The 12350-nt window shown below is 53.2% G+C and overlaps 1 protein-coding gene across 4 annotated transcripts in view; it reads right to left on the reverse strand.

The window, feature by feature from the left end:
* slc38a11 (solute carrier family 38 member 11) overlaps positions 1-12350 on the reverse strand; it is a 258711-nt gene that overhangs the window by 71106 nt on the left and 175255 nt on the right. For all 4 annotated transcript variants that reach the window (XM_038789718.1, XM_038789716.1, XM_038789717.1 and 1 more), the window contains exon 6: positions 1447-1553. In XM_038789718.1, coding sequence (XP_038645646.1) covers positions 1447-1553 — 107 coding nt within the window. The remainder of the gene's footprint in view (positions 1-1446; positions 1554-12350) is intronic.

Below are 12350 nucleotides of genomic sequence, written 5' to 3' on the forward strand. Positions count from 1 at the left end.
AGGGCAATACTTACCTTTAAGCCCCTGGTGGGTTCCCCTCGACTGCTTCAAGTTTTTTAAAACCTGTTGTGAACCTCGCTGATGTGACATCATGCCTGCAAGGTATGTATATTCAATGTGGGGGGAACAAATTGCAGGGAAGTACTATAATGAGATGTACATTTATTAAATGTTATTGAAATGAGGTAATGTGCATGGAAAATCAGGAATCGAGATCTAGCCAGCAAGAATCTAATTTCCTGAACTCAACATCAAGGTTCTCCATGTCCCAGCCTTCAAAGGCAACGATGAGATGGTCTCTGGACAGAAAGAGGTTTGATTCACCAGCAATATGTAACGGTGATAAGATAATGGTGCAGTAATTCGCTATCTCCCTTGCAGCAGGTTCAATAAATTTGTCTTTTGTTGAACGGTGTGTCCCATCACCTGCTGTGTCTCTGAATTCACAAAGAGGATTAGTCTATTTTTTAAACTCACTCTATGGATGTGCGCTTCGCTGGCTAGGCCAGCATTCATTGCCCATCCTTAATTGTCCTTGAGAAGGTCCCAGATGGAACTGTCAACAAGGAAGCAGGAAAAGTTAGAATAGGTTCTGACACCAATGGTCAAATGAATTGACTGCCTTGCTCTTACCTAAACACCATTGCTTCAGTATCCAATGCAGGGCTGCCATAGTTTCCATTGTTACTATGCCATGATACTGTATTTACCATGTCATAATACACTAAGTAGAGATGAATATCCATGTGGTATGTATCACATAAACTCACCAATTTCCTTTGATGAGAGGTGTTCTGACAATGCCACCATGTCAGTAAGCTGTGTTTACCTTCAAATTGGCACATAAACTGGATCATAACATCAGCAGTGATCAGGTAAAATATTTGTTACAAAATGGCTGTACCCACATGGGAATGGGGCTCTCAAGTCATCAGAAGGTCATAACATATAATAGTGCATTGGTATCAAAAATTGAGGCTCCGGGTTTTCTTTTCATTAAATTACAGATTATCATAGAATTTACAGTGCAGAAGGAGGCCATTCGGCCCATCGGGTCTGCACCGGCTCTTGGAAAGGGCACCCTACCCAAGGTCAACACCTCCACCCTATCTCCATAACCCAGTAACCCCACCCAACACTAAAGGCAATTTTGGACACTAAGGGCAATTTATCATGGCCAATCCACCTAACCTGCACATCTTTGGACTGTGGGAGGAAACCGGAGCACCCGGAGGAAACCCACGCACACACAGGGAGAATGTGCAGACTCCGCACAGATAGTGACCCAAGCCGGGAATCAAACCTGGGACCCTGGAGTTGTGAAGCAATTGTGCTATCCACAATGCTACGATGCTGCCCACGATTACTGTGATGAACAGATTGTTTACATCAAAATCCTTTGAACTTTAGCATTCAATAATTAATTAAGATTAAAAATATAATCACCTTTCCGAAATTAACAATGTTGCGGCACAGGGACAATGGAAGTACAAGTAGAATGGTTGTTAGCATAATTACTAAATGCCTCTCGGCTAATATGCTTTCAGGACCGACTGAAAAAAAAAAGATGAAATGTTAGAATTAAATTTTACAAGGGAGGTTCCAATATTAAGAACAAAACATTGCACTCATTTACATATCCACATTCATTTGCCTCAGGTTTTGAACTGTGTGGAATATTGGTTTGGGGTGGCACGGTGGCAAAGTGGTTTGCACTGCTGCCTCACAGCTCCAGGGGACCCAGGTTTGATTCCGACCTCGGGTTACTGTCTGTGTGGAGTCTGCACATTCTCCCCATGTCTGCGTGGGTTTCTTCTGGGTACTCCGGTTTCCTCCCACAGTCCAAAGGTGTTCAGTGGATTGGCCATGCTAAAATCTCTCCTTTGTGTCTAAGAGACAAGGTGGGGTTACGGGGGATTGGGCTTAGGGTGCTCTTTCGCAGTGTCGATACAGACGCGATGGGCCAAATGGCCTCCTTTTGCACTGTAGGGGTTCTATGCTGCTATGATATAATTTTTTTTAAATAAATTTAGTGTACCCAATTCATTTTTTCCAATAAAGGGCAATTTAGCAAGACCAATCCACCTATCCTGCTCATTTTTGGGTTGTGGGGACGAAACCCACGTGAACATGTGGAGAATGTGCAAACTCTACACGGACAGTTACCCAGAGCCGGGATCGAACCTGGGACCTCAAAGCCGTGCGGCAGCAATGCTAACAACTGTGCACCCGTGCTGCCTTGATTCTATGATTCTAACACCGTCTAACTCTTCCAACACCTGACTGGCTCAGATTCCCGATATCTCCCGACTACCCCCGACCAACCAAATACCCCACAACACTCCCACAACCCTCAACTCTCTGATTACCCCCCAACTATCCTCTCAACCCCAAATTACTTACCGACCACCACCCCACCGCCTACCCTCACCTGTTTGACCAACCCTACCCCTTCACCCACCCACCTGCCACCTTACCCTCTCACCCACTTACCTTATATATTTACCTTCTTTCATAGCTTGTCAAAGTAGTCTGGGGACATCTAAATTTCCCAGATTATGATGATTAATGCTGGAAAAATGGGGTGTGGATTGATTCCCCCCAACCCTCCTACATTATGAAGAAGGGCTCTGCACTCCATTTTTCTGAGAAGGGCCAGTTCAGAAATCTGAGCGGCAAATGTAGTACTCCAGTGCAAGGTTAAGCAAACAGGAGTGGAGAGGCAATCTGATATTGATTGCCACTCCCAGAAGATTTGGCCCAATAGTGAAGAAACACAACTTTAACATACCATTCTTTAATACATGGACAGGAACAATGATTAACCTTTCTCCTAACCTGGAATCTTCAACTTGTAATGTTAAATTCAAAGTGAATAAAGAAGCAATTTTCCAATCATCGTGATTAGTAATGCAGCTCCCTATGTCATGTGCAATCTTCCGTTCGAATGATTTGGGCTGGCCTAAATGTCTTCCTAACCCCATTGTAAAAGTTTGGTAATTCTACTATTTTTTTTGAATATGTAACTTCTGTGGAATTTATTCCTTCACCATTTTTAAAAAGTTCCTTTTGAATTTCTGTTGAACAATTAATAGTCAAAGTAATTGGTGAACAGGAGTCATTTGTGAAGAAAAAACATTGTTTTATTGTTTTATGACCAAGTTCCATGAGGTGAAACACCTGTATGTGTCTTCACAGCTCACAATATAATTAGATGTTTGCTTAAAATTAGTTTAAAGGAATGGCTAAAGCAGTCTGAACTCAGAATGATACCTGTGTTTAAACAAACCATGTATTGCATTAATTCATCTGTGCCAGAGGGGAACCTTTGGGCGCGATTCTCCGATGCCGCGCCGGAGCGATCTCGCCGTCGTGAACTCCGTAGAGTTTCACAACAGCGCGAAACGGCCACGATCGCGACCGATTCTGGCCCCGGAAATGGGCTAGCATCGGGGTCGCGCGGAACACAGGGGGCATGGCGTGAAATGCGCGTCGTCAGCGCGCGACGCCCGAATGACGCTGCGCCGCATCTTAAAAGGTGCGATCCGCGCACGGAGACCCGCAGCAGAAGAAGGAGGAAAATGACGGAGCCACGGAGAGCCGCCCCAAGGTTCCGTGATACGGACCTGGAGACCCACCTCGATGAGGTGGATCAGCGCAGGGGCATCCTCTGCCCAAGACGAGGGCATCACCACCCTTCTAGCGCTGTACGACGGGCCTGGCGTGAGGTGGGCACGGCAGTCAGTGCTGTGGGGCAGACCCCTCAGTCTGGGGAGCAGTGTCGCAAGAAGGTCCACGACCTCACCAGGGCTGCTAGGGTAAGTGCCACGAGGGTGCCCCCGGGTTACAACCAACTTTCCCCCCACCCAGCATTAATGTAGCCTATATCTGAATGCCCTGAACGCCGCCTAATTGTGATGCTCTATCCATGCCCCCCCCCCCCCAACAGGACAAGACTGCGCACAACAGCCGGGAGCGTAATAGAACCGGAGGGGGTTCGCCCGTGCTGCACCCCCTAACAGTGTTTGAGCAGAGGGCACTGGACCTCGCTGGGGATCCGCCACCCGGGAGGTCGCGCAATGCGAGGTTGGAGGCGCAGAAGCAAGTGAGACAATCCTGCATGTCCCCCCCCCCCCCCCCCCCCCCCCCCAGCCCATCCTCTCTCCCCTCACACTCTGCCCACTGGACCACCCATCCTCTCTCCCCTCACATTCTGCCCACTGGACCACCCATCCTCTCTCCCCTCACACTCTGCCCACTGGACCACCCATCCTCTCTCCCCTCACACTCTGCCCACTGGACCACCCATCCTCTCTCCCCTCACACTCTGCCCACTGGACCACCCATCCTCCCTCCCCTCACACTCTCCCCACTGGATCACCCATCCACTCTCCCCTCACACTCTGCCCACTGGACCACCCATCCTCTTTCCCCTCACACTCTGCCCACTGGACCACCCATCCTCTCTCCCCTCACACTCTGCCCACTGGACCACCCTACAGCCGAGCATGTCTAACTAACCCAGTATCATTCAGTTTGCCAGGGCCAGCCAACGAACATCCAGGGCCGTCTTGTGCCACACAGAGCTGACAATCCGCAACAACACCCGCACCTAGGGTCGCACGCCAGAGGGTGTCAGAGGTCAGCCAGGAGGGCCATCCTCCAAATCCGGGACTCTGGAGGGGGACATACAGAGGACGGACAGCGACGACTATCATGGCTGTGCGTTGCCCGAAGGTCGGGCCGCGAGACACGACAGGATGGGGTCTGTGGACCCAGACGCACAGAGGACGGTGACGCAGTCAACAGACTCACCCGCTGCTGAACTGTACATGGGCCACGTGCGCCCTGCGCCGGGCCATGAGTGGGACCAGGACACAACGGACGTACTGATCGGACGAGGACCTGGAGCTTGCGGCACTGCTGTCTCCCACACCATCCACCATCCCAGAGACACTCACCTCGGTTGGGCAATTAAGTGATGAGGCTCCTGGGTCACAGTCTGGTGTGCACCACACAGCCGAGCCAGGACAACAAGTGGAGTTCGGAGCAGCCCAGGCCCAGCATCCAGCTGCCGCCCAGACGTTTCCCGGGTTCCTGTATTTACTTGACCCACCCGGACAGCCGATGCATTTTGAAACCCAGGGACACAATGACGGGATGAGGGCCATCATCCAGCAGCTGCAGACGCAGTTGGAGGAGTCCATCTGCATCCAGAAGCAGGGAGTGGTGCCGCTCATCGCAGCCACCCAGGCCGACACCGCACGGGTGGCGTCCGCAGTCGAGGCAATGGGTGAAACGGTATTGGCCATGGGTCAGGTTCTGCAAGGCGTTGGGCTTAATGTGCTCGCGTCATCCATGGCCCTGGACAGGGTTGCCCTCTCACAGGCAGCAATGCGCCAGAGCCAAAACGACAGTGCCGGCGCGCTATGGGCCCTGGCCGAGTCTCACCGGGCCATGGCGTCAGTCCGCCTGATGCACGTGCTGGATAGCGTCGCGCACTCACAGGTTGAGGTTGCACAGTCCCTGGCGAGAAAGTCTCACTCCCTGGACTCCGTCTCTGCGAATATTCGGACCCTGGTCGATACCGTTGCAGGCCTCCAGGACTGGCAGCGCCAGGTGTCGGTGGGGCGACGGGGCACCTCCCCAATCGCACCTCCGTCCCACAGTGAGGCCCGGGGGCCACCAGGCTCACCGAGGGAGGAGGAGGTTCTGGGGCCCGTCCCATTAACTCCATCACGGGGCGTCCCTGAACGCTCGGCCTCCTCCCGTCCCGTCCCTGGCGCATCTGATGGGCAGCGGGCAGAGCAGGGTGGCACCACATCATCCAACACGCCCGGCAAGTAGCCTGGCCCATCGAAGCCGGGTCGCCCCAGGAAACGAGTGCCGATGGGGAGCCATGTCGCGGGGGCGTGATTCTCAGCAGTCCGCCTCAACTCCTGCTGTACCATCTGGGGATTCAGACGTAGTGGTAGGGCCCGTAAGGCAAGGAAGTTGGACACATAGTAAGTTGGCACGGGTGCAGGGCACAGTTTAGTTGTAGGGCTAGGGCATCTGTATATAACATTCACCATTAAACTCATTGTTGCACCTAACTTGTAAGACTCTGTGCTATGTCTGGTGCCACGGGGCTCATGCTGGTGACCAAGTGTCGCTGGGGTTGACGAGCGGTTAAATTTCGGAGCCGGGTGTGCAGTCCCCCCCCCCCCCCCCCCCGCCCCGCCCACAGTCGGACACCGTAGTCCTCGACACTCCGACACCAGCTACCCCACACGGGCACATGATGGAGTGTCCCTGACGAACTCAGCGACCACCGAGATGGATGGTTCAGCTATTGCCATGAGTCAGACTTTGTCTAACGATTCTGAGCTCACAGCTCATCGCAGATCGGGCTGTCATCATTCAACATGGCACTGATCACACCCGTGGACACAGTCATCAATGTAGTGCTATACCGTAGTGCCGCAGTGGTAAGGTGATGTCGAATTGGAGCAGTACACGCGGAGTGGCGGTTCTGGGTGGGGTGGGGGGGGGGGGGGTTGTGTGCTGTCCGTGTGCACGACTGACGATGCAAGTGGTCGTGTTCAACGATCCCCTCCCACGCGATGCGTGAACCTTACGGACACAAATGCGTTGCGTGCCCGCTGTCCTCGACGGTGCCGTCGTGCAGCCTCCTGGACATAACCAGCACCCGGGTCGTGTCTGTGTCCTGCGCCCCACGCCCCACCCTACTGCACTGCATCCTCCTCCACCTCCTCCTCCTCATCCTCCTCCTCATCCTCCTCCTCTTTGTTAGCATTAGCACCACTGCCATCGGCTTCTCCCTCCGACTCCTCCACCAGGGCATCTCCCCTCTGCATTGCAATGTTGTGCAGCGCACAGCATACCACAACAATGTGAGTGACCCTCTCGGGCTGGTACTGCAGGGCCCCTCCGGAGCGGTCCAGGCATCTGAATCTCATCTTTAGCAGGCCGAAGCACCGCTCCACTACACCCCTGGTTGCTGCACGGGCCTCGTTGTATAGGGTCTCCGCATTGGTCTGAGGCTTCCGTATCGGCGTCATCAGCCATGACCTCAATGGATAACCCCTGTCGCCCAGCAACCAGTCCCTCAGCCGGGGGGGGGGGGGGGGTCCCTCGAACATTGCGGGGATGAACGACTGCGCAAGAATGTAGGCGTCATACACACTCCCTGGGAACCTTGCACGCACGTGCATGATACTCATGTGGGGGTCGCATACCACCTGGATGTTCATCGAGTATGTCCCCTTCCTGTTGGTGAACACTTCCCTGTTGCCTGCAGGCGGGCGCATGGGGACGTGAACACCATCGATCACTCCCTGCCACCTCATCGGTATCCCGGCCACCTTGGCGAATCCACGGGCTCGCGCTTCCTGATGTGCTCGGTCCTCGGGAATGTAACGGTCCGCGATGGGGAACAGGGTGTCGGTCACGTCCCGGATGCACCTGTGGACCAATGCCTGCGATATTCCAAATAGGTCCCCGCTCGGAGCCTGGAAGGAACCGGCAGCGTAGAAGTTTAGGGCCACCGTCACCTTGACGGATACCGGTATAGCGTGTTCTCCTCCCGTTCCACGTGGGGCGAGGTGCGCCACGAGGTGGCAGATATCTGCGACCATCTCCCTGCTGAACCGTAGTCTCCTCCTGCATGCAAATAAGGGGAAGTAGATTTAGGACTGAGTTTAGGAGGAACTTCTTCACCCAAAGGGTTGTGAATCTATGGAATTCCTTGCCCAGTGAAGCAGTTGAGGCTCCTTCATTACATGTTTTTAAGATAAAGATAGATAGTTTTTTGAAGAATAAAGGGATTAAGGGTTATGGTGTTCGGGCCGGAAAGTGGAGCTGAGTCCACAAAAGATCATCCCTGATCTAATTGAATGGCGGAGCAGGCTCGAGGGGCCAGATGGCCTACTCCTGCTCCTAGTTCTTATGTTCTTATGTTCTTATGTGAGGTCCGGTAGGGCTTCGAACGACATTCGGTCACGGTACACCCTAGGCCTCGATTGCCACTTGTGGTGCCCTGGCTCCACCATCAGTGGCTCCTCCTCCTCTCCCTCACCCCCCATCCACTTCGACATCAGTGCCTGCATCCTGTGCCTTCCTCAGCATTTGGGGGTCAATGTTCCCCTCGGCATCCCCCTGAACATACCGGCCATGAGCGCCTGCGGCCTGCACGACGGCGACGGGCCACTCTGCGGCCATTCCCTCTGCTGCTGCAGCTGCCCCTGCACCTGCATCCACTGTGGGCTGTCGCAGTCGACGCTGCTGGATGGCCAACTGCAGTGCAGCGGCTCCAACCACTGCGGTGAACATCGGTCTGGTTGGCACACATGGTGACCTACAGAAGGGTGGTGGGGGGGCAGAAAAACGGCATGTTACACGGAGGTTCTTCGACACCTCAGCAGCCGTCTGCCATGGGATACCTGTGTGCCCTGGTCGCGCTGCTGACACGCGGCCAGCCTAACCCTTGGTCACTGTCTGCATCCAACGGTCAGTTAACAACGTCCTCCTCACCGGTACATCAGTGGGCTCTGCCCATCAGCCACACGGCAACCTGTGGGCGTGTCCTCGTCACCGTCCTGCCATGGCAGGGCGGCTGACATGTGGCATCTGCGGATGGTCGACCCACTCCACTCCCTCCCTCTCCCCCCTCCCACCTTCACTCCCTCCCTCTTCCCCCTCCCACCTCCATTCCCTCCTTCTCCCCCTCCCACCTTCACTCCCTCCCAGTGCAGAAGGAGGCCATGCAGCCCACCGAGTCTGCACCGTCCCTTGGAAAGTGCACCCTACCTAAGCCCACATCTCTACCCTACCCCGGAGGGTTGACGGAGGTACTAGGACGGTACCCAGATGTATTCCAGCATGGTTTGGGGAAGATAAAAGGGGCTGTAACCCGTATCCAGGTTGAACCAGGAGCCACGCTATTTCCGAGCGGGCCCAGTGCCTTACAACTTGCTCGAGAAGGTAGAAGCGGAACTCACTCATTTAGAGGCCTTGGATATTATCAGGCCCTCCAGAACCTGTTTGAAGGATGTGCTGACACTGCAGCCGCAAATGGCGCAACCAAATCCGACCCAACAGGCTGGGCCCATGGCCGCACACTACGATAAGCGGGAAACATCCCTCCTGGTGTCCATAAACAACAGGGGTCATCATAGTTCCAGCTATGTCGCTGACTGGGCAGCGCCAATTGTACCTGTAATGAAGCCAAATGCCACGGTTCGCTTGTGCAGCGACTATAAACTTACAGTGAATACGGCTTCCCGGCTCGACCGATATCCAATGCCTCGCAATCTACATTTGGAGCTGGACCCTGCCTCCCGGCCATATGTAACTATTAATACACACAGGCGCCTGTATGAATATGCACGGTTGCCGTTGGAGTATCTTCTGCCTGCGCTATCTTTCAATGCGTCATGGAGGCATCTTGAGATGTTTACCACGTGTCGCTGTTTACTTAGATGACGTTTTGATTACGGAGACGTCAGAGCAGGAACATTTGGAAAATTTGGAGGCTGTCCTTAGGCACTTCTCAGAGGCTGGAGTCCGTTTACATCATACAAAGTGCGTCTTTCAGTTGAAGGAAGTGGTCTACCTGGGTTATCGGGTGGACCACGAAGGTTTGCACCCCATCGCAGAGAAGGAGCGCGCAAGTCAACAGGCCCCCGCCTCAACTTCCGCTTCGCATCTTCATTCTTTTCTCGGCCTTGTAAACTATTACAGGAAGTTCCTCCCCAATCTGGCAACTACGCTGGCCCCGTTGCACCTTCTGTTGAAGAAGAATCACACCTGGGTTTGGGGTCAGCTGTAAGAAACCGCTTTCCGGCGGTTGTTGTCTGGGTTACTAACCCACGATGATCCTGAAAAGCCTTTTCTCATCACGTGTGATGAATCCCCATTTGGTATTGGGGCCGTCCTGTCCCAGAAGATGGGAGAACGGGGCCGAGCGGCCGATGGCTTTCTCCTCCCGCACATTGAATGCAGCGGAAAAGAAGTACGCGCAGGTCGAGAAGGAGGGTCTGGCGGTGGTCTTTGCGGTGAAACGCTTCCACCAGTATGTTTATGGCCACCACTTCACTATCATGACTGGTCATAAGCCTCTGCTTGGACTTTTCCGCGGGGATAAGCCTGCGAGTATTCTCGACAGCATAAACCAGGGACCCAGATAGTGAATGCCGACGCACTGAGCCAATTGCTTTTGTCGACCGGCCCCATGTTGACCCCCACGACCAGTGAGGTGGTTGCAACCCTAAATTTTATGGACTCAGATGGATCCAGTCCTGTCAAAGGTTCTGTGCATAGTCCTATATGGTGGGCAGCATAGACAGCTCCTAGGCAAGTTGTGGGCTTTTTCCTCCAAGCTGTCAGAATTTAGCGTGGAAGATGGTACCCTCTTGTGGGGGTCGCGTGTGGTTGTCCCGGAAAAAGGACAGGAGCTGATACTGAGAGACCTGCACAATGGGCATCCAGGTGTGACCAAAATGAAAATGTTGTCCCTGAGTTATGTCTGGTGGCCAGGCCTCGACACCAACATTGAGAAGGTGGCCCAAAACTGCTCCATTTGCCAGGAGCGTCAGAAGCTTCCGCCAGTTGCGCCCCTACATCACTGGGATTGGCCGGGGCGGCCTTGGGCGCGCTTGCATGCGGATTTTGCCGGCCCTTTTCAAGGATCCATGTTCCTTTTATTAATCGATGCCCAACCTAAATGACTAGAGGTGCAGAAGGTGGTAGTCACAACGTCCTGTGCAACGATCGTGAAGGTGCATTTCGTTTGTCTTTCAGTATGCATGGCCTCCCCGAGGGCCTCATCACGGACAACGGCACTCCTTTCATAAGTGAGGAGTTTGTGAGGTTCATGACGATGAACGGTATATGCCAAAGCCGCACCGCTCCATACCACCCGGCTTTCAATGGGTTACCGGAACACACAGTACAGATGTTCAAACGGAGCCGAAAGACAGTCTTCCGGGTCTATGGACACTAGACTGGCTCAATTTTTGTTTTTGTGTAGGACCACTCCACATGCGGTGACTGGGGTAGCTCCTACGGAACTACTAATGGGCCGGAGATTTTGCACCCACCTTAACATGGTTTCCCCGGACATTGGCGCAAAAGTACGTTGCGCTCAAGAACGGCAGGGACTTGGCCTTTCTCAGCATCGGCCGAATCGGATGTTTGCGCCTGGTGACCCGGTGTTCGTTCAAAGTTTTGCAGGTGGTGCCCAGAGGGGCCCTGGCGTTATCTTTCGCCGAACAGGCCCTATCTCTTACCAGGTGCAAGCCCAGGGTCATCTCAAGTGCAAACATGTAGACCACCTTCGGTCCAGAAGGCCGCCTCTTCCAAAGATTCCCGCCTTCGGAGCTCACGTCTGCAGCCACAGAGACCAGACACAGTGGAGGATAATCCTCACGATCTTCCTCTGGCACTGCACTCAAAGCCTGCGCAGGTTGTTGCAGAGCCTCGTGGAGACAGGACGCCATGATGACGGAGGCAATGGACTCTGACTCCGAGATGGAGACACAGGATGCCTCCGAGGGGGATTCCTCGGTCGCACGGCCCGTGGATGTACAACAGTTATGCTGTTCATCGCGGAAGCGCCGTTTTTCTTCTCGTTACACGCCGCCCGATCCAGCGCCTCGTGCAAATAGTGTCCACTCTGCAGCAAAACGAGTCCGACGCCCTCCTTCGCCAGGGTCTTTGGTGGATTTCTCGGACTTTGGACAGGAGGGATATTATAACCTGCCTGCTTACTACTGGCTGGTGGCTAATGGCAATCCCACAATCCGTAATGAGTATGAGCATCCCCAATGAGGGGGGTCGGAGAAATCATTAGCAGGATCACCTGCATAAATGGAGCTGGCCAATGTGGAACCAGCCAGAGAGGAGTGAGCAGTTATATATATGTAATTGTAAATAAAGTTATTTCTTTCGATTCTACAAACTTGTGCTGTATTCTTTGTGGCCCTCACAAAAAGCGGGAAACTATTTGAGCTTGCTTTTATAGTCCCTGTTAGTGTTGCCATCTAGTGATCATCTGACTGTACTGACTGCACATTGACTAATCATGTATTTACATATACAGAGAATTACATATAATGCTGCTACAGGCAGCATTAGTGTAGAACAAATTGATCGACTTCAGTGGTAGTGGGCTTATTTGGACCATTTAGATTGCATATTATTTTAGGTAATATACCCTCGGTAGTTTTCTTGAGATGTGCATTTACCTTGCATCTGCTTACAATGTGCACTAAGCCTGGAAACTAACATCTGCTAGGCCTACTACACTCTTGTTCGCCATGAAGTGTGCCTTGGAGTTACAAACAAAG

Source organism: Scyliorhinus canicula, chromosome 2 (genome assembly GCF_902713615.1).
Source record: "Scyliorhinus canicula chromosome 2, sScyCan1.1, whole genome shotgun sequence".
NCBI classification, from domain to species: Eukaryota; Metazoa; Chordata; class Chondrichthyes; order Carcharhiniformes; family Scyliorhinidae; genus Scyliorhinus; species Scyliorhinus canicula.